This window comes from Aethalodelphis obliquidens, unplaced genomic scaffold, assembly GCF_003676395.1.
Source record: "Aethalodelphis obliquidens isolate GAN/ISIS:26980383/991018 unplaced genomic scaffold, ASM367639v1 scaffold30, whole genome shotgun sequence".
Classification (NCBI taxonomy): Eukaryota; Metazoa; Chordata; class Mammalia; order Artiodactyla; family Delphinidae; genus Aethalodelphis; species Aethalodelphis obliquidens.
This window is the reverse complement of record NW_020837974.1, coordinates 15602623-15624716: the sequence shown is the minus strand read 5'-3', so window position 1 is coordinate 15624716 and position 22094 is coordinate 15602623. Positions and strand designations below refer to the sequence as shown.

The following is a 22094-nucleotide window of genomic DNA, read 5'->3' as shown; positions in this document are numbered from 1 at the left end:
CTCCTGTTTCTCAGTGACAGATTCCTCAATTCCATTGTGTTACCTCTCCTCCTACCTACTAGGTGAAGACACCCATCCCCCTGCTCCTACGGGGCCAGCTCCGGGAGTACCAACACATTGGGCTGGACTGGCTGGTTACTATGTATGAGAAGAAGCTTAATGGCATTCTTGCTGATGAGATGGGGCTAGGCAAGACGATCCAGACCATTTCCCTGCTTGCCCACTTGGCCTGTGAGAAAGGTAACTAGGCCGGGCCCTTCTTCTTGGGTCTCCCTTGGCCAATTTCCTGGGAAGCTTATTTAATGACTTCAACTGTAGCACGGTGAAACAGTCTCTTGCTGATAAGTAGCTTCATTGACTCTGGTCAATAACTGTATAGAGAGGTCATTGTAGGCACTAGGATTCCCCAACCCCCCCCCCCCAATTTTGACTTAGTTGATTTACAATTTTCGGTTAGTTTCAGGGGGTACAGCAAAGTGATTTGGTTATACGTATGTATGTATATGTTCTTTTTCAGATTCTTTTTCTTTTAGGTTATTGTAAGATATTGAATGTAATTTATTGTGCTATGTAGTAAATTCTTTTCATCTATTTTACATGTAGTAGTGTGTATCTGTCATTCCCATACGCCTAATTTATCCCTTCTCCCCTTTCCCTTTGGGTAACCATAATTTTGTTTTCTGTGTCTATACGTCTGTTTCTGTTTTGTAAATAAGTTCATTTGTATTATGGTGCTAGGATTCTTAGGAAGGGCCATTAGGACAGAATCGTCAGGGTTTTATACCTGAGTTCCAGAACCCCAAAGTTTGTATTTCCTTACCATCTCTCATCTTTTTAAAATTCCTCTGCCCCAGATCTCTCCGAATCTTACTTTATTTTTTAAAATTGAGGTATAATTAACATTTAACACTATATTTCAGATGTACAGTATAAAGATTTGGTATGTGTATACACTGCAGAATGATCATCATAGTAAGACTAATTAAGGTCCATCATCATACATAGTTAGAAAACATTTTGTTTTTTCCTGTGGTGAGAACTTTTAAGATTTACTCTTAGTAATTTCACATGTGCAATACAGTATTATTAACTGCAGTCACCATGTTGTACATCTCTCATTCTTTCGCTAAACAGGTAACTGGGGTCCCCATTTGATCATTGTCCCCACCAGCGTGATGTTGAACTGGGAGATGGAGCTGAAACGTTGGTGCCCCAGCTTTAAAATCCTTACTTACTATGGAGCCCAGAAGGAGAGGAAGCTCAAGCGGCAGGTTTGCTTCCCCATGTGTTTGCTCCCTTCCCCTATTGATGTTTCCTATACTTTTAGGCCCTTTCCTCAAATGAGTTCCTTTCCCTTCCCTTTCTGTTACCCCATTCTGCTCCTGGGACTTTTCTCCTTTCTCCCAACGTGATTTCTGTCCCTTGAAGATCTTAGGATGTCTTCTTTTTGCTCTTTCTTTTTACCCCACTTTCTGCTACTTTCTCCTGATACTGCAGGGCTGGACCAAGCCCAATGCCTTCCATGTGTGTATCACATCTTACAAGCTGGTGCTGCAGGACCACCAGGCCTTCCGCCGCAAGAACTGGCGCTATCTCATTCTGGATGAGGCTCAGAACATCAAGAACTTCAAGTCTCAGCGCTGGCAGTCATTGCTCAACTTCAACAGGTGGAGATGGAGATGTCTGAGATTCATGGGAGGGTTGACTTGGCCTGCCGGGTGGGATGCTTGCACAGTTGGGACTTTGCTGACCATCCTCCCTGTAATTCCCTGTCTCTTTGCAGCCAGAGACGCCTGCTCCTGACAGGAACACCCTTGCAGAACAGCCTCATGGAACTGTGGTCCTTGATGCACTTTTTGATGCCCCATGTCTTCCAGTCTCATCGCGAGTTCAAGGAATGGTTCTCTAATCCCCTAACTGGCATGATTGAGGGCAGCCAAGAGTACAATGAAGGTCTAGTCAAACGCCTTCACAAGGTAGGGCCTGTACCAGTTTGTCAAGGGCATTGGGAATGGCAAGGAACTAAGGGCAATACTCAGAAAAGCCTTAGGAAGAGGGAAGTCAGTGCTAGGTTGAATTTACCCAGTTGTCAAACTGCAGTGTTCCAGTGACTTAACTCATTGCCAGATTGAGTGACCCCATCTTAGTCATCATTCTGCTTGTTTTCTTTAATGGTAGCATTTCTGTTTTTATTCTTTGAGTAGAATGATAATGCTGATCAGTTCCTGGCTTGGGTTTCTCTTTACCTGACTTTCCACAATTACATAGTTTTGTTGTGTTCTCTTTTTCTTTTCTTCTTTTATTTTTTTATTTTTGGTCTTCTCTGGCTCCTCTTCCTTTGTCCAGTGTCCAGCTTTTAAATAACATCTCTCAGCATTCTGATCTTTACTTTTTTTTTGTCACCCAGTTTACTTATCTCATCGGCATACTGATTTATATAATTCCTTGACTCTCTAGACCACTCAACCTGTATTTAAATTTCTGATAATGTCTTTAATTGAAAGTTCCTCTTTTTGTGAAATTTTATTTATTTATTTTTGTTATCTGCCCCCAACCCCTTTGAACCCCATCTGATGGACATTTTTATACAGAAAACAATAAAAATTTCCCTCTCAGGGCTTCCCTGGTGGCGCAGTGGTTGAGAGTCCGCCTGCCGATGCAGGGGACACGGGTTCGTGCCCTGTCAGGAAGATCCCACATGCCGCGGAGTGGCTGGGCCCGTGAGCCATGGCCACTGAGCCTGCGTGTCCAGAGCCCGTGCTCCGCAGTGGGAGAGGCCACAACAGTGAGAGGCCTGCGTACCGCAAAAAAAAAAAAAAAAAAAAAATTTCCCTCTCAGCTTGGTGCCTTCAGCCTGACATTTTTGGAATACAAGGGGCACTTCCCTCTCTCCTTAGCCCCTGGGGCTCAGCCCTGCCTTGGCAGCTGTCGCCTACCCTGCCAGAAAGTTCCTCTTGAACTCACTCTGTTATAAGCCAAACATCTCAAGCCTTATAGCCTATTATTTCTACTCCATTTTGGTCAATCACACCATCAGTTTGGTAAATCAAACTATTCAGTAGAAACCAAGATGTCTTCCTTAACTATACTTCCTCGTTTTTAAAGTTTTAAAATATTTTTAATATTATTTGTTCCTATTTTATTGAGATATAATTGACATATAGCACTGTATAAGTTTAAGGTGTACAACATAATGATTTGACTTATATACATCATGAAATGATTACCACACTAGATTTAGTGAAACTATACCTCTTTATTTTCTCTTTTTTCACTTCTTCCATGTCAAGTTGATGACTGTGTCATATCAGATTTTATCTCCTGAGATCTCAGATTTGTCTTTGGTTTTCTTTGCTGCTGTCAGTGCCACAGATTTGTTCTCAGCTTCTTGGCTGGATTTACTTTCACAATCTTGTAAATTTACAGTTACTCCTTGGAACTGTAGTTTGACTCATCCCTTCTGCTTAGTTAGTTGCTCTGTCCTCAGTGCCTTCTTTATCACTTCTTGTGTTGTGGTATTATCTTTATGTTCGTCTCTTTCATTATAATAAATTCCTTGAGAGGAGGGCTTGCATCTGATTCACCTTTGTGTGATTGGTTCCCGGCATGCTGCATGGCTCCATGAGTGTTTACTGATGGGCTAAGCCAGCGCTCTGCTGGTCATCAGGCCAAGACCCAGGTAGAGGGTCTAGGCTGGGGTATAGTGCCCGCTGTTCTCCTGTCAGCCTCCTGCTTATTTGCTTTTAGGTTTTGCGGCCTTTTTTGCTGCGCCGAGTTAAGGTGGATGTTGAGAAGCAGATGCCCAAAAAATATGAGCATGTTATCCGCTGCCGGCTCTCCAAGCGCCAGCGCTGTCTCTATGATGACTTCATGGCACAGACCACGTAAGGGAGGACCGAGGGTGGGCCTGGGACCCTACAGTGGAGCGGAGGTGACTATCAAGATGTCCCATTTATTTCTCCTTTCTCCCAGAACTAAGGAGACACTAGCCACGGGCCATTTCATGAGCGTCATCAACATTTTGATGCAGCTGCGAAAAGTCTGCAATCATCCAAACCTGTTTGACCCTCGACCCGTTACCTCCCCCTTCATCACTCCAGGCATCTGTTTCAGCACCGCCTCTCTGGTGCTAAGGGCCACTGATGTCCACCCTCTCCAGGTAAGCAGTTGCCTCCAAGGTTATTGGCCCTACCCACCCCTGCACCTCTTTTCTTTATGCTGGAGTCTGACCTTTTGCATACTTACTTGCCCTGTCACCTCAGCATTATTCCAGTTTCATCGTTTTCTAAATGTGTCACTTTGGGCAAGCTAATTATTAACCTTTAACCCTAAATTTGCTTGCCCTTCAAAACTCGGGTTATAAGGCCTATTCTGCAGTATGTTTGTGAGAATTGTGTTAATATTTTTAGAATTGCCTGGCATATTAATAATGCTTAAATATTTTAACTGTTTCTAAGCATATGGTACAGTGGCACTAAGTACATTCACATAGTTGTACAGCCATCACTATCATCCATCTTCAGAAATTTTTTCATCTTTCTAAACTGAAACTCCATACCCATTAAATAATAACTCCCCATTCTCCCTCTGTTCCCAGCACCTGGCAGCCACCATTCTACTTTCTGTTTCTATAAACTTACTATTCTAGGTACTTCATGTATGTGTGATCATACAGTATTTGTCCTTTTGTGACTGGCATATTTACTTAGTAGAATGTCTTCAAGCATGTGTAAGGATTTCCTTGGTTGGGTAATATTCTATTGTACATGTTCTTGTGTATGTGTATACATGTATGTGGGTATGCACATGTATACATTTACATACATAGAGACAAATACCACGTTTATCTGTTCATCAGTGGACACTGCGGTGGTTTCCACCTTTTGGTTACTGTGAATAATGCTGCTGTGAGCATAGGTGTACAAATGTGTGTTTAAGTCCCTACTTTCAATTCTTCTGGGTTTATATACACAGAAATGGAATTGCTGCATCATATGATTATTCTATTTTTAATTTTTTGAGCAACAGCTATACTGATTTCCGTAGCAGCTGCACTATTTTACATTCCCACCAGCATTTTGCAAAGGTTCTGAGTTCTCCACATCATTGCCAACACCTGTTTTCTGTTTTTTTGATAACGGCTGTCTGAGTAGGTGAGGTGGTATCTCATTGTGATTTTGATTTCCCTAATGATTAGTTATGTTGAACATCTTTTCACGTGCTTATTGTATATTTTCTCTGGAGAAATGTCTGTTTGAGACCTTTGCTAATTTTTATTTTTATTTTTGGCCACGCTGTGGGGCCTGTGGGATCTTAATTCCCCGAGTAGGGCTTGAACCTGGTTCTTCAGCAGTGAAAGTGCAGAGTCCTAACCACTGGACCGCCAGGAAATTCCCGCCAGTTTTTAAATTGGATTGTTTGTTGAGTTGTAGTAGGACTTTGTGTGTTCTGGATGTTAGCCTCTTACCAGATACATGATTTGCAAATAATTTTGGTCCTAATCTGTGGGTTGCCTTTTCACTTTATTAATAGTGTCTTTTGATGCAGTCTAATTTATCAGTTTTTTTCTTTTGTTGTCTGTGCTTTTGGTGTGATATCCAAGAAATCATTGCCAAATTGGCTCCTTTGACACTATGCTCTTGTGTTCCTTCTTATGTCAGCGGATAGACATGGGTCGATTTGATCTCATTGGCCTGGAGGGTCGTGTCTCTAGATATGAGGCCGACACATTTCTACCCCAGCACCGCCTTTCCCGCCGGGTTCTGCTAGAGGTGGCTACTGCTCCGGACCCCCCACCCCGGCCCAAGCCAGTCAAGATGAAGGTCAACAGGTACCAGGGCCGAGGAATAAGGAAGTGGGTTCCTAGAAAAAAGTGGCTGCAGCTGGCTGGGGGGAATTGGGGTGGAAAGGTAAGAGTTGGAGGCTAGGCTGGAATGTTCATATAGATGGATGAAAAATACTTGGAGGAATCGGGGGATAGAATAACCAGAAGATGGTTTTGGGAGAGGCCCTTGTGTTTGTCACTGATTTTTTTTTTCTCCCTCCTCTCTCTGCTTCGTGCTTTTTCTTTTTTTGCTTTGTGCTTTTTGGTTATCGGATTTCTTTCCCGCTTTCTCCATTGGGTCTTACCTTTCTCTCCTTTGCTTTTATAATCTGTCTGTTTTTCTGCCTCATCTTCCTTATTAATTTCTTTTCCTATTCTTCACTCTCCCTCCTTCCCTACCCATCCCCTTGTTTTTTCCTCGTAGGATGCTGCAGCCAATGCCCAAGCAAGAAGGCCGGACAGTGGTGGTGGTGAACAGTCCACGGACTCCCCTGGGCCCTGTCCCAGTCCGACCCCCTCCAGGCCCTGAGCTCTCAGCCCAGCCCACGCCTGGCCCAACCCCCCCAGTGCTGCCAGCACCACTGATGGTGTCGGCCTCGCCTTCTGGGCCCCCACTCATTCCGGCATCCCGGCCTCCTGGCCCTGTTCTTTTGCCCCCACTGCAGCCAAACGGTGGGCCTCTTCCCCAGGGTGAGTTCCAAGGGAGCCAGGATGCTGGGGGATACTTCAGGCAGATTGTTCAGATTGGGGGAGAAGTAATGAAATTAGTGTTTGAGGAGCTGGGTTGGAGACAGGGGTGTGGTGTTTGATGGGCTACAAGGGATTATGTATGGAGGTTTCTAGGACCAGGCTGAGGCTTTAGTCAAGGTATATCTGACAGGTGTTTGCTTTGTGTTTACAGTGATGCCATCCCCTCTGGGGGTCTTGAGTGGGACCTCACGGCCTCCCACGCCAACCCTATCCTTGAAGCCAGCCCCACCTGCTCCTGTTCGCCTGAGCCCTGCCCCGCCCCCAGGCTCCTCCAGCCTGTTGAAGCCCCTTACCGTGCCACCGGGTTATACCTTCCCTTCTGCTGCTGTCACCACCACCTGTACCACCACAGCCACGGCTCCCACCACGGCAGTGCCAGCTCCTACTCCTGCTCCACAGCGCCTCATCCTGTCTCCCGATATGCAAGCTCGCCTGCCCTGTAAGTTCCCAGGGCTCTGTGAGGGTGAAGGACTTGAGATGGGAGGAAAGCCTACATGCCATGGAACTGGAGAGGAAAAGCTCAGGACCATGAGTGTATCATGGTGGCTAACATATATTAGGTATTTTGCCAGGCATTGGTAATTCATAATCAAGTAAGAGCCCTCAAGTAGTTCACAGTCTCTAGTTGGGGAGATGATCCATAGATGAATAAATAGTGATAAGCCTAGCAGTAGAAAATTATTTGGGGTAAAAGGGCAATGTAGAGGAGGCAGGTGGTGATTAGCTCAGTATGGTGGAAAGCTGTTAGAGGATGTAAAGGAAATTGCAAAGCAAACAGGTGGGATTGGAAGGAGTAGCATGTCAAAAGCTCAAAGGCTGTAGGTGGAGGCTAAGCTTATTGGAACATGGTAAGTTGAGGGGGAGGGTTGGAGAAACTGGAGACTTGTGCCTCATGAAGGTCTGTGAAGTGAGTTTGAGCAGAGTGAGCCCCATGTACATTAAGCCTCTTCTTTATTCATAGCAGGTGAAGTGGTCAGCATCGGGCAGTTAGCCTCACTGGCACAGCGGCCAGTGGCTAGTACAGGGGGAAGCAAACCTCTCACCTTCCAAATCCAGGGCAACAAGCTGACTTTGACTGGTGCGCAGGTGCGCCAGCTTGCTGTGGGGCAGCCCCGCCCGCTGCAAAGTAGGTAAAACCCACCCCCTGTCCTGCCTTTTTCCTCCTCCTCTTTGTCCCTTTGTTTTTGTGGCTCTTTTCAGATGTCAGCCTTTATGTTTCTTTCCTTACCTTTTGGTGGGTGGGGCCAAGGGGAATGGTTGGAGGGGGTCTTTTGATCAAGATAGGTATGAGTTTATTCTGGAGAAGTTATTCCCTCTTCGTTCTTTCTCTCTTCTCTTGCCTCTGCCCTCCTCCGGCTGATAGCTGCTTCTTTCTTTCTTTCTCTCTTCCCTTAACCCAGGGAATGTGGTGCACCTGGTGTCAGCAGGGGGGCAGCACCACCTCATCAGCCAGCCTGCCCATGTGGCCCTCATCCAGGCCGTGGCCCCGACCCCTGGCCCTACCCCTGTCTCTGTGCTGCCTTCTTCGACCCCCAGCACCACCCCTGCCCCCACTGGCCTCAGCCTTCCGCTTGCTGCTAACCAGGGTGAGGCTTCTGGCCTTCCTACTTACTTAGCCCTGCTGGCCTTGGTCCTTCCAGGCATGCCCTGGGCTACTGTCTGTCTAGCCTTCCCTCAGTGTTGTTTTCCTTTGCCAGTATCTCTGATATCTGTCTGCTACCCTCTCCTGCCCTTGGACTTCTTCCATCCTTTGGGTCTCTTGTTTCTTTTCTACCTTCCCCTCAATCTAGCTTCCTCTTGCAGTGCCACCAACCATGGTGAATAATACAGGCGTGGTGAAGATTGTAGTGAGACAGGCCCCTCGGGATGGACTGACTCCTGTTCCTCCGTTGGCCCCAGCACCCCGGCCTCCGAGCTCTGGGCTTCCAGCTGTGTTGACTCCACGCCCCACATTAACCCCTGGCCGGCTACCCACACCTGCTCTGGGTACTGCCCGGGCTCCCATACCCACATCCACTCTGGTGAGGCCACTTCTCAAGCTGGTCCACAGTCCTACGCCTGAAGTCAGTGGTGAGTTCAGGTGGCTGAGGCCACAAATTTTTGTCAGGAATGGAGATAGGGTGGCCCAGAGGGTTTCTAAGTCACAATAGATCCTTTCGTTATCAGTATACTGATTTGCATTAGCCCCCAAAATGGTCTGCTGAGCCCTTGCCTAATTCCAAGATACATAAGTTGGAACTTTGGAGGGAAAGGAAATGTTGAATTGTTAGATTCCTTGAATCTTTGATCTCATGGTGTGGGTGTGAAGGTCTTCTGGGAAACAGGTGAAGCTTGTGGGTAAGGGAAGGGGTGGGACAGGGTAATAGAAGGAGCAAGAAAAGAATTTGGGGGCTAACTTATCCTCTGTCTCCACAGCTTCAGCACCCGGAGCTGCTCCCTTGACCATCTCTTCTCCTCTCCCCGTGCCATCCTCACTACCTGGGCCAGCCTCTTCTCCAATGCCAGTTCCCAACTCCTCTCCCCTTGCTAGTCCTGTGTCTTCTACAGTCCCAGTTCCAGTATCATCTTCACTCCCCATCTCTGTCTGCACAACGCTTCCGTCCCCAGCCTCAGCTCCACTCACCATCCCCATCTCAGCCCCCTTGCCTGTTTCGGCTTCAGGCCCAGCTCTGTTGACTAATGTGACTCCAACACTGGCAGCGGCTCCTGGACCTCCCTCTTTGGCACCAGTTGGGACTTCTCCATCAGCGTCAGCCTTGACTCTAGGTTTGGCCACAACTCCATCCCTGTCCCCATCTCAGGCACCTGGTCACCCTCTGTTGTTGGCTCCAGCCTCTTCACATGTTCCAGGGTTGAACTCAGCCGTGGCCCCAGCATGTTCACCTGTCCTGGTGCCAGCTTCTGCTCTGGCCAGTCCTTTTCCGGCAGCATCAAATCAAGCTCCAGCTCAGGCTTCCCTTTTGGCTCCAGCACCTACTGCATCTCAGGCTCTAGCCACCTCTCTGGCTCCCATGGTGGCTCCACAGACAGCAATCCTGGCTCCTTCTCCAGCTCCTTCTCTGGCTCCTCTTCCAGTCCTGGCTCCATCACTAGGTCCTACTCCTGTACTGGCTCCATCGCAGACTTCGGTTCCACTTCTGGCTTCATCATCTACTCCAGGAACTCCTTTAGCCTCAGCTTCCTCACTGGTGCCAGCCCCAGCTCCTGTGTTGGTTCCATCATCAGCTCAAACTATGGTACCAGCCCCGGTTCCGTCACCTCTCCCGAGTCCGGCTTCTACGCAGACACTGGCTTTACCCCCAGCTTTAGCATCCACTCTTGGCGGATCGTCTCCGTCTCAGACACTCTCTTTGGGAACTGGGAACCCCCAAGGTTCTTTTCCAGCTCAGACATTGTCATTGACTCCAGCAGCATCCCTAGTACCAGCTCCAGCCCAGACACTGTCTTTGGCACCGGGACCACCACTGTGTCCATCTCAGACGCTGTCTTTGGCTCCAGCACCCCCTCTGGCTCCAGTTTCTCCAATGGGCCCGGCCCCAGCTCACACACTGACTTTGGCTACGGTGTCGTCATCTGCTTCACTCCTGGCCCCAGCTTCAGTGCAAACACTGACCTTGAGCCCTGCCCCAGTGCCGGTGCCCACCTTGGGCCCAGCGGCAGCTCAGACTCTGGCACTGGCCCCAGCCTCAACACAGGCCCCAGCTTCCCAGGCATCTTCCCTCGTGGTTTCGGCAACCGGTGCCGCTCCCTTGCCTGTCACCATGGTATCCCGGCTGCCTGTTTCCAAGGATGAGCCTGAGACACTGACATTACGCTCTGGTCCCCCCAGCCCTCCCTCCACTGCTACCTCGTTCAGTGGTCCCCGACCTCGACGCCAGCCCCCACCACCACCTCGTTCCCCTTTCTATCTGGTAAGTTTTACTGCCTCAAAGGAGAGGGAACAGGAAATTGAATTTCTTTGGAGTGTTGCTACAGAGTGGATGGAACAAAATAATGTCACCTTTATCTTGGTAAATTACGAAGCCTAGTTTTGTGGACCTAATACTTGAATGTCACTGGACAAAGCCCTTCCCTGGGCCTTTACTCTTATTTGTAAAATGGGAAGAATAATCCATGTCCTACTTTTCAGAGGAAGTAATTGAGGACATAATGTGCTTTTAAAACTATTAATCACTGATGTGTTCAAGGCTTTCTTGTTACATTTGGTCTCTTTGGTTCTTGCTTACTCTTTTGAGTTAGTGTTGGCATCTAATTGCCCCATTTTACAGATGAAACTAGCCTACTAAATGATGTTTTAAAATTTATACAACTTGTGAGAACACAGATGTGCTGGCTCCATTGCTTTCTCTTCTTCCCCACAAGAGGCAGTCCTCAGAGACAGGAGGATTTTTCTCAGTTGCTAAAACTGTCACCATTAAGTATTTGAACTTCTAGGGGAGAAAGGACACCACGGAATACAGTTCCCTAAAGATCATGAGCGTTTGACTTTGACGGTCATTTGCTGTAGTTTTTTACCTCCATGGTGATTAAGTGGGAAATAAAAAGAACTCTGTCCCTTCATGAGCTTTCTGGTAGCCATTTTTTTCTATCATATATATAGTTGTATATATATTTGGTTAAATAAAAGTTGCAACTCAGAGTAAGTAACCCAGGACCCAATAATGAGAAAGATCTAGTGAGTCCTTCCAGGCCCTCTTGTCTTTTTCTCACTCTGATAATAGAGCTGCTTATTCTCGGCCCCAGTCCCCCACCCTCCCATCTTTGCCACTTGCTTCCACCTTTGGTCTTTCTCTAATGCTGCCAGGTTGGTCTGGCTTTTTGGAAGTAGAGAGAGGAGAGCCTAGATCCTAGCCCAAGGGTGCAACCCCATGGTCTGTGTTAAATTTTCATTGCTCTGCAAGTAGGTAGCAGCTTCTTGATACTTTTTCTTTAAACAGTTTGAGATATAAATCACATACCATACAGTTCACCTATTTAAACCATACAGTTCATTGGCTTTTAGTATATTCACAGAGTTATGCAACCATGACAACAATCAACTTTAGAACATTTTCATTGCCCTAAAAAAAAAGAAACCCCACACCCTTAACCATCATCCCTGACCTTTCCATCCCTCCTAGCTCTAAGTAACTTGTATCTGTAGATTTACTTATGGAGTCATATACGGTTTTTTGTGACTGGCTTCTTTTACTTAATATTTTTGAGGTTCATCCATGTTATGCTATAACTGACATATATATATGTATATATATCAGTACTTCATTTTTTAAAAATTGTTGAATAATATGCCATTGTATGAATATACCACATTTTATATATCTATTCATCAGTTGATTGGGGGACATTTGGTTTGTTTCTTCTTTTTGGCTGTTATGAATAATGCTGCTGTGAACATTCATGTATAAGATTTTGTATCTTTTCATATATGTTCGGTTATATTGGATGTAAATTTAGGAGTGGAATTAACTGGGTTATGGTAACTATGTTTGTTCGAGGAACTGACAAACTGTTTTCCAAAGTGGCTGTACCATTTTACATTCCCACCAGCGCTTGTGAGGGTTCCAGGTTGTCTACATCTTTGCCAAAAACTTGTTATTATTTGTCTTTTTTGATTATAGCCATCCTAGTGGGTTTGAAGTGGTATCCTGTGGTTTTTAAATATTTATTTATTTGGTTGCGCCGGGCCTTAGTTGCAGCGGGGGGCTCCTTAGTTGCAGCTCCAGGGCACTGCAGTTGCAGCTCGCCAGCTCCTTAGTTGTGGCATGCGAACGCTTAGTTGAGGTATGCATGTGGGATCTAGTTCCCTGACCAGGGATCGAACCCGGGCCTCCTGTATTGGGAGCACAGAGTAGAGTCTTATCCACTGCACCACCAGGGAAGTCCCTTTTGTGGTTTTGATTTGCATTTTTCTGATGGCTAATGATGTTGAGCATCTTTTCAGTGGTTGTTAGCCATTTGTATATCTTCTTTGAAGAAATGTCTATTCAGATCCTTTCCCTTTTTTAATTGGGTTATTTTATTCTTTTCCTTTTTGTTATTGAGTTGTAAGAGTTCTTTATTCTTGATACAAGTCCTTTTTCAGGTAGATGATTTGCAAATATTGTCTCCTTTGCTGCTACTTAATGAGAGCTGGCCTTAATGATTTTTCCCTCTGCTAGGATGCTTTCCTTCCTCACTTATTAGACCACCAGGAGCCAAGAGGTCAAGCTTAAGGTAGCAGTCAGGAAGGGAGATTTGGGACACTGCTTTTTTTCAGGACCATCTTGTAGGGTCCAGTCTCCTTCATTATTTGTTCATTCTAATAACATATTTATTGAAAGCCTACTTTGTGCCAGATACTGAGTTGGATACTGGATGATTACAGTGAGGGGCTTACAGTTTAGTGGGTAGAAGATGTTAATCAAAGAATCCTATACATGTAAAACTACAAGTGTGATAAGTGCTACAAAAGAGTTAGGTGGTTTTATAGCCTGTGAAACTGGAAGCACAAAGATGGGAAAGGATTGGGTCAAAGTCATACAGGTATCCTGTCAGCCAGGGCACTCCCCTTTTCTCTCTCGGGGTTACCTAGATGTCTGGTTAGCTGTTCCCATCCCACCCCATTCCAGTCTGACCTTGGACAAAAACCTGCCATGGATTTGATTAGCCTCTCTGTATCCTGGTCAGTGATTTGAGGAGGGATTTTAATAATTGTTTTGGATCTACTGCAAGAAGATAAATTAACTTGGATATTCTGGATTTAAGTGTTACATGGGAAAACTCACGCAAATCATCCATTCTATAAGTTTGTCAAACATACAGATCTTAATTTTGAATATTCAGGCACCTGCTTTGGTAGCATACAGGGAAGATCAGTTTTCTTTTGTGGAGAAGTTATTTCATTTAACATTGGGAAAAGAATAACTCCCATTATTGACAATTTGGAAGAACCAAAATAGTGTATTGTTGAATCTTATGGTTTCCACAGATTATGTTTAATTCTGGGAGGAACTGCCAGATTTTCTATAAGGACGCTGATCACTTTTTCTGTGTTTTTCTCCTCTTATCCTCAGGACTCTCTGGAGGAAAAGCGGAAGCAGCAGCGGTCTGAACGCCTGGAACGGATTTTCCAACTTAGTGAGGCTCATGGGGCCCTGGCACCCGTGTATGGGACTGAAGTCTTGGATTTCTGTACCCTGCCCCAACCTGTTGCCAGCCCCATCGGCCCTCGTTCTCCTGGCCCCAGCCACCCCACCTTTTGGACTTATACCGAGGCTGCCCGCCAGGCTGTACTGTTTCCCCAGCAACGACTAGACCAGCTGTCAGAAATCATTGAGAGGTTGGCAGGGCTAAGTGCTAATGGGAAGTGGGTCTTGGGGCCTCTGAGTGGATATAGTGGTTAGGGCTGGTAAAGGTGCTAACTTCTGGGGCCATTCAGAGTTCCATATTTTATACTGCTTGCCTTCTTTTTACAGGTTCATCTTTGTCATGCCTCCTGTGGAGGCACCTCCCCCTTCCTTGCACGCCTGCCACCCACCTCCTTGGCTGGCCCCTCGTCAGGCAGCCTTCCAGGAGCAATTGGCTCGTGAGCTCTGGCCCCGGGCTCGTCCTTTGCACCGTATTGTGTGTAACATGCGTACCCAGTTTCCTGACCTGAGGCTTATCCAGTATGATTGCGGTGAGTTCTTCGGCCAGTGAGGGTCTCTTGACCTCTTTTCTTGCCTTAGCCTGAAGACTGTTACATCAAAGGGATGCTGTACATAAGGTCTCTGTGGATTTCATTAAACATCAGATAGTCTTTTAGGTTATGCTTCTGGGTGAGATGAAGAAATGTAGGCCTCATGATAGATTCTTGGCATTCATGAATTTGACTTTGATGAAAGTTGAAAATGTTTGCTAACTCATTTATTCAGTGATTATTTTGTGAACATGTTACATCATTTGGGATACAATGGCAAATGACATAGCACAGCGTGGAGTTTTCAGATTTATGGGGAAAGGTGTGTGGTGGTATAAGACTGCACAGTAAATAGTAGATTTTGGGGAATTCCCTGGTGGTCCAGTGGTAGGACTCCACGCTTTCACTGCTGAGGGCACAGGTTCCATCCCTGGTTGGGGAATTAAGATCTCGTAAGCCAGGTGGCCAAAAAAAAAAAAAGTAAATAGTAGATTTTGTTTTGGGGAAAGATTTGAACAAGGATGCTTGCCTTTTGAATAGAATCTTATTGGTTAGAAGAAATTTGGCTGCAGGTAACAGAAAACCAACCAACGGTGACTTAAACCACAAGATCATTTATTGTTTACTAAATGAGAAATGCCGAGAATGGTGGTATATGGCTGGTTCAGCAGCTTAGTGGTATCTTCATGGACCCGGGACTTTAGCTACTATCCTTAGCTTTTATCTTTTTATTCTCATGGTTATTTCTTCATGGTCTTAAGATGGCTGCTATAACTCCAGGGAGCACACCAGTGCTCCAGGCAGGAAGCAAGGGGTTGAAATAAAACACTCGCAAGTCTTTTCATTTTTTTCTGGGAAAGAAAGCCCTCCCAGTTGACTTTGATTCAAAATTCATTGGCTCAGATTGGGCCATATGCCCATCCTTAGAGTAATCACTGACAAAGGGAAAAAGGAACTGTGGCTTATTTAGAACAATAATGATTCATTTTCTGGGGTTGGTTTGGCGTGCGCCTTCCGTGGGTATCAAGGGATCTCTGCCAGGTGTCCATAGGATTAATCGGGTTCTGTTAACCGAGAATGGCTGTTGGACAGTAGCGAATAGTTTCTGCCACAACTGTGCACAGGTATTTCTATAGTAATATGTTTGTAGATTTCTATAGTAATATGTTTGCAGATTTCTTAAATGTCTTAGAACATAAGAAAGTCAGCAGAATTTTTATTAATATGTGTTCAATAAATATTTTAGTAAAAAGATAATTTTATAACATTTGAAACCATTCAGAATAGGTGAATTGAAAGTCTTTGTTAAAAGTGTTCAAACTGATTGAATCACTATTTTCGTGTTTGATGGGAGGTTAAACTAGATAACCTCATAAGATCCTGCCTCTCTGGTTCTTATCTCAGTGACCTTCCATCCAAGTGAGCTATGACATCAATGGATTTGTTGATGTTTATCTTGTGAATGGCTTGTGCTGCAGCTGGTATAACTCAGTGTAGTACTTGAAGGTCTTTTCTTGCTCATACACCATTGAGGATTTCTTTTTTCCCCCTGAGGGTCTGTATTACCCTGCCCCTAGTTAGACTGAAAGAAGTCAGATCCAAGACAGGAGCAGACTGAAGAGGAAGAACCCTTAAGAGAAGAAAATATATAAAGTTAAATATTTTTGATTCCCCTGGGTTGATCGAAACCCTGGCGTAAAACTTGATCTTTCAACTACACAGGCTTCCAGTGCTGTGTTTTTCCCACTCCAGTTTATAGCTAGCTCCCTGTACCCCTTCATATCTCTTTAGGAAAGTTGCAAACGTTGGCAGTGCTGTTGCGACAGCTCAAGGCGGAGGGCCACCGGGTGCTCATATTCACCCAGATGACCCGAATGCTGGATGTGTTGGAGCAGTTTCTCACCTACCATGGCCACCTCTACTTGCGTCTGGATGGGTCTACTAGAGTTGAACAGAGACAGGTAACCCAGGCATCTCTGGCCCTTAGAGGCTCGCCTCAGCTCTGTCTCCTTTTTCCAGGGTTCAGAGTCCCAGGAGGGGCCCCCACTAAGCCTTGGTGTGTTTTTGGGGATATGTCTCCCAATACTATCTTTTTTTCCTTTTCCTCTAGGCCTTGATGGAACGATTCAATGCAGACAAACGCATATTCTGCTTCATCCTTTCAACTCGGAGTGGGGGTGTGGGCGTGAACCTGACGGGGGCAGACACTGTTGTTTTTTATGACAGCGACTGGAATCCTACCATGGATGCTCAGGCCCAGGATCGCTGTCACCGAATTGGCCAGACCCGAGATGTCCACATATATAGGTATTGCCTAGTCTCCCCTTACCTTACTTTCCCTTTGCTAATAGGGTCTTACTGATGTATTTGGCTGTTTATACATGTCCTTTATCACCCCCTAGGCTTATCAGTGAACGGACAGTGGAAGAGAACATCCTAAAAAAGGCAAACCAGAAGAGAATGTTGGGAGACATGGCAATTGAGGGAGGCAACTTCACCACAGCCTATTTTAAACAGGTACTAAGATCTTCCAGTCTGTGCAAGAGAGAACTGCTATGCCTGTAGGAGTTACTACTGCTTATTAAAAAGGATGCTTTGGCCTCCACAGATCTGCCTCTTCAACTAGTGGTGCTTCTGATACTACTAAGAGCTATCAGCTTCATAGCTATAGATCTGGGACCAACATTCCGTTGGCTCTGACACTTTTCATATGTTCTTTCCAAAGCAGACCATCCGAGAGCTGTTTGATATGCCTCTGGAGGAACCATCTGGCTCATCTATACCCTCTGCCCCTGAAGATGAGGAAGAGACTGTGGCCAGCAAGCAGACCCATATCCTGGAGCAGGTGAAAAAAGAGTGGGCAGGGACTTCACTGGCCATCCAGTGGTTAAGACTCTGTGCTTCCACTGCAGGGGGCACGGGTTCGATCCCTGGTCGGGGAACAAAGATCCCGCCGCAGAAAAAGAGTGGGCAGTCCCTAGAGTAGAGCTAATGGTTGTAGTGTGTGTTGTCTCTCAGTCTTTTGAGTTTGTCCAAGGGGAAAGAACTATTTCTGCTGCTTCCCAGATTACAGTTGGCCTTTGATAGCTGTGAGTAGATTGTTTATTGGTTCACATGATTTCATAGATAGAACACAGGATATGGAGTCCACGGTTCTAGGTTTGAGCTCCAACAGTGCTTCTTTTTTTTTTTTTTTTTTTTTTTTTTTGCTGTACGCGGGCCTGTCACTGTTGTGGCCTCTCCCGTTACGGAGCACAGGCTCCGGACACGCAGGCTCAGCGGCCATGGCTCACGGGCCCAGCCGCTCCACGGCACGTGGGATCCTCCCGGACCGGGGCACGAACCCGTGTCCCCTCCATCGGCAGGTGGACTCTCAACCACTGCACCACCAGGGAAGCCCCAACAGTGCTTCTTAATAGTGTTCATTAAGCCACATCCATTTAATCTTCTGAGCCTCACTTCCGACTTTTCTGAAATGCTAAATTAGAAGGAAGTAACTGAAGGTTAAATAGCATAGTGGATGTAAGAAGTGCTTTGTATATGGTGTAAAACTCTCATTTCCCAAACATTAATGCATACTGGAATCACTTGGAAGGCTTTGAAAAAGATTGATTCCTGAGTCCCATCTCACAGTCTACTTAAATCATGATTTTGAGTGGTGAGGTCTGGGCATTTGTATTTTTTCAGAAGTAGACAGATGTTTGGGAACTGTAGATGTGGATTATCATGGAGAAATTTTCCCCTACCAAGTGCCTTCCTCTCATGCTCTAGGCTACTTCCCTCAGTGACTTTGCTGTGATCTCCCTGGATATTCATCTCAGGGGAACGATCATATGTTAACCTGTTGTCATGAGGCATCTCAGCGCAAAAAAGAATTGTGGATTATTTTGTATTCACCACTTCTGGGATTGCTTTTTTAAAGAGATTTGAGGCTTACTTGAATGGAAAGTAAGTGGAACTAGAGGTCTCTAAAACAGTTATTTTGTCCCTGGTGGCTCTCCTGGTTGAATCTGTTCCATTCTTTGTGGACCACTGTGTTGCTTTGGTAATTTTGGGGGCCCAGAAGAGAGTTGAGTTCTGATGTAAATCTGGTTTGGTGTAAACGTGGCCTCAAACATTTGCCAGAATCAAATCACAGGATGTAAAGTTCTTTAATTCTCATGGTTATTCTTCCCCACACCCTCATAGGCATTGTGTCGGGCAGAGGATGAAGAGGATATCCGTGCGGCCACCCAGGCCAAGGCTGAACAGGTGGCTGAGCTTGCAGAATTCAATGAGAATGATGGGTTTCCTGCTGCTGACGGAGAGGAGGCTGGTCGGCCTGGGGCTGAAGATGAGGAGATGTCCCGGGCTGAGCAGGAAATTGCTGCCCTTGTAGAACAGGTCTGTGTTGGATCCACTAGTTCTCAACCTCACCCTCCACAACTCCTTCCTCTGGACTCTGCGACCTTCTTTCTGTCTTCTCTGGTGAAAATAATCAAGGGTGATGGGCCCTGGGCACCAGGTCCCTATGTTCATCATCGCTGCTCTTCCCCACAGCTGACCCCCATTGAGCGCTATGCCATGAAATTCCTGGAAGCCTCACTGGAGGAGGTGAGCCGAGAGGAGCTCAAGCAGGCAGAAGTGAGTATGGGGGTGGGGATAGAAGTGGAAAGTGGCTGCTTTCCACCCACTCCCCATGCCTCTTGCCTCCCTCTGACCACTCATTGGGCTCTGTTTTTGGTAGGAGCAAGTGGAAGCTGCCCGCAAGGACCTGGACCAAGCGAAGGAGGAGGTGTTCCGCCTACCCCAGGAGGAGGAGGAGGGGCCAGGGGCTGGGGATGAGGTTTCCTGTGGGACTGGTGGAGGCAGCCACCGGCGCAGTAAGAAGGCCAAGGCCCCCGAAAGGCCAGGGACTCGCGTCAGTGAGCGTCTTCGTGGAGCCCGGGCTGAAACTCAAGGGGCAAACCACACTCCTGTCACATCCACGCATCACCCCCGCAGCACCTCCACACCCCCCCGCTGCAGCCCTGCCAGGGACCGAGTTCCCCGGCCAGCGCCTAGGCCTCGACCCACTCCAGCTTCAGCTCCTGCTGCAATTCCTGCCCCAGTCCCTGCCCCAATCTCTGCCCCAATCCCCATTTCAGCCCCAAATCCAATAACCATGCTTCCTGTCCATATCTTGCCTTCTCCCCCTCTTCCTTCTGCACAGATTCCTCCTTCTTGTTCTTCTGCCTGTACCCCTCCTCCTGCCTGTACCCCTCCACCAGCTCATACCCCACCTCCAGCCCAAACTTCTCTCTTAACTCCTTCCTCCCCTCTCTTGCTTGGTCTACCTTCTGTGCCCATTTCCCCACCAGTCACCAACCTCCCCTTGGGCATGGGGCCTGAGGCAGAGCTGTGTGCACAAGCAATGGCATCTACTGAGTCCCTGGAGCTGGCTGATATGGCCAGTTCCGAGACTTCCCCAATTACTCTTGTGCCCCCTAAGGATCTGTTGCCAGTTGCTGTTGAGATCCTGCCTATGTCAGAGAAGAACCTTTCTCTCACCTCTTCTGCACCTAGCCCAAACCTGGCAGCTGGCAGCGTCCCCAACGGTCAAGAGCAGGAGGTGCCCGAGCCTGCTGAGGCGACCATCCTCTCAGTGCTGCCTGATGGTGAGGAAGTGGCCACGTGTCTGAGTGAGAGCAATAGGCTGGAGCTCCCACCCTCAGCAGCATCTGATGAGCTACTTCAGGAGCCACTGGAGGCTGACAAGAACTCAGAAGAGCTGGTGGAAGCCCAGACCCCAACGTCTACCCCAGAGAAACCACAGGAACTTGTTTCAGCTGAGGCCGCAGCCCCGTCAACCTCATCCTCGGCCACCTCCACACCTGAGGGTCCTTCGCCTGCCCGGCCCCCTCGGCGTCGCACCAGTGCCGATGTAGAAATTAGGGGTCAGGGGGCTGGTCGGCCAGGGCAGCCTCCAGGTCCCAAAGTGCTTCGCAAGCTGCCAGGACGGCTAGTGACTGTGGTAGAGGAAAAGGAACTGGTGAGGCGACGGCGACAGCAGCGGGGAACTGCCAGCACCCTAGTGCCTGGGGTCTCTGAGACTGGTGCCAGCCCGGGAAGCCCATCTACCCGCAGCATGTCGGGGCCAGAATCCTCACCTCCCACCAGTGGTCCCTGTGAAGCTGCTCCCCCATCCACACTGCCCACCCCAACCCAGCAGCCCTTCATAGCTCGCCGTCACATTGAGCTGGGGCTGACTGGTGGGGGCAGCCCAGAAAATGGAGAAGGGGCACTACTTGCCATCACCCCTCCTGCTGTGAAACGTCGCAGGGGGAGGCCCCCCAAGAAGAACAGGTCTCCAGCAGATGCTGGGCGAGGGGTGGATGAGGCACCTTCATCCACCTCTAAGGGAAAAACCAGTGGGGCTGACTCAGTCCCTGGGGCTGAGACCCTTATTGTTGCGGAGCCTGTCCTGGCACCCCAGCTTATTCCTGGGCCCCAGCCTCTTGGACCCCAGCCAGTTCATAGACCCGAGCCTGTCATCCTATCACCTGTGGAGAAAAGAAGGCGTGGGCGGCCCCCTAAGGCCCGAGATTTGCCCATTCCTGGGACCATTTCCTCTCCAGGGGATGGCAGCTTAGAGAGCCGGACACAGCCAATCCCGATACCGCCACCCCTGCCACCGCTCCCACCACTCCTAGCCTGTCCCACTGCTACTGTCGCCAACACTGTCACCACTCTCACCATTTCAACATCCCCACCCAAGCGGAAGCGGGGCCGACCTCCCAAGAATCCACCGTCACCTCGGCCCAGCCAGCTCCCTGTCTTGGACCGCGACAGCTCTCCTGTCCTTGAGAGCTGTGGATTGGGGAAGCAGCGGCAACCCCAGGGCCAGGGGGAGAGTGAGGGTAGTTCATCTGATGAGGATGGAAGCCGCCCCCTCACCCGCCTGGCCCGCTTACGTCTTGAAGCAGAAGGAATGAGGGGACGAAAGAGTGAAGGGTCCATGGTAGTGGCTGTAATTCAGGATGATCTGGATTTAGCAGATAGTGGGCCAGGCGGGTTAGAATTGACACCTCCCGTGGTCTCATTGGCTCCAAAACTGCGTTCGACCCGGCTGCGTCCAGGGTCTCTAGTGCCCCCACTAGAGACTGAGAAGGTGCCTCGCAAACGGGCAGGGGCCCCAGTTGGCTGTGGTCCTGGGCTGGCAAAGCGGAGCCGCCTGCAGCCCCCAAGTCCCCTGGGGCCTGAGGGTTCAGTAGAGGAGTCTGAGGCTGAAGCCTCAGGTGAGGAGGAGGAAGGGGATGGGACCCCACGGCGCCGGCCTGGCCCCCGCCGGCTTGGTGGGGCCACCAACCAAGGGGACCAGCGTATCTTGCGCAGCAGCGCCCCTTCCCACTTGGCTGGCCCTACCATTAGTCACAGAGGCCGTAAAGCCAAGACGTGAGTGGGCTGCCCCCCTTCACCTAGGCTTTCTGCCATGGCCCCTCTCCCTCCATGACCAGGCCTGACTCTGTTAACCACTACTTGAAGTCTTTTGAGGGGGGAATCCTCCAGGGAGACATAGGGGCCTTCTCCCTTCTTTCCACCAAAGTAGGGGGTAGGCAACTGGTTGTCATGGAAACGGGGCTCTTCACATATCCCCTTCCCTTCCACCCCACATGGCTGGGCAGTGTTAAGGGTGGCAAGATAGTCTTTGTCCCCACCCCCTTGTACTTGATTTCCCCAGCTATCTTTCACAGCCCCCCACCCTTAGGGGAAGGGGGAGGGGCTTCTCTACAATGAGTTTTTTTCTTTTTTTCTTTTTTTTTTTTTTTTAAGAAGAAAAAAATAATAAACTTAGTTTCTGTATGAGCATCCGCGTAAGGAGGCTTCTGATTTTCTGGTCTGGTG

At 48.0% G+C, this 22094-nt stretch overlaps 1 protein-coding gene across 6 annotated transcripts in view; it reads left to right on the top strand.

Moving 5' to 3' along the window:
* Positions 1–22056, top strand: part of SRCAP (Snf2 related CREBBP activator protein) — a 32463-nt gene extending 10407 nt beyond the window's left edge. For 3 of the 6 annotated variants that reach the window (XM_027126332.1, XM_027126333.1, XM_027126334.1), the window contains exons 13-34: positions 63–240; positions 1135–1271; positions 1498–1667; positions 1784–1976; positions 3748–3884; positions 3973–4159; positions 5661–5830; positions 6249–6514; positions 6726–7013; positions 7536–7700; positions 7975–8160; positions 8378–8644; positions 8990–10485; positions 13627–13892; positions 14029–14231; positions 16023–16192; positions 16342–16538; positions 16634–16748; positions 16957–17076; positions 18420–18614; positions 18771–18854; positions 18958–22055. In XM_027126332.1, coding sequence (XP_026982133.1) covers positions 63–240; positions 1135–1271; positions 1498–1667; positions 1784–1976; positions 3748–3884; positions 3973–4159; positions 5661–5830; positions 6249–6514; positions 6726–7013; positions 7536–7700; positions 7975–8160; positions 8378–8644; positions 8990–10485; positions 13627–13892; positions 14029–14231; positions 16023–16192; positions 16342–16538; positions 16634–16748; positions 16957–17076; positions 18420–18614; positions 18771–18854; positions 18958–21648 — 7881 coding nt within the window. In that variant the 3' untranslated portion in view covers positions 21649–22055. Of the gene's footprint in view, positions 1–62; positions 241–1134; positions 1272–1497; positions 1668–1783; positions 1977–3747; positions 3885–3972; positions 4160–5660; positions 5831–6248; positions 6515–6725; positions 7014–7535; positions 7701–7974; positions 8161–8377; positions 8645–8989; positions 10486–13626; positions 13893–14028; positions 14232–16022; positions 16193–16341; positions 16539–16633; positions 16749–16956; positions 17077–18419; positions 18615–18770; positions 18855–18957 lie in introns of all 6 variants that reach the window. The other 3 variants (XM_027126338.1, XM_027126335.1, XM_027126336.1) reach the window with 3 other exon arrangements.
* The last annotated feature ends 38 nt before the right edge of the window (positions 22057–22094 follow it).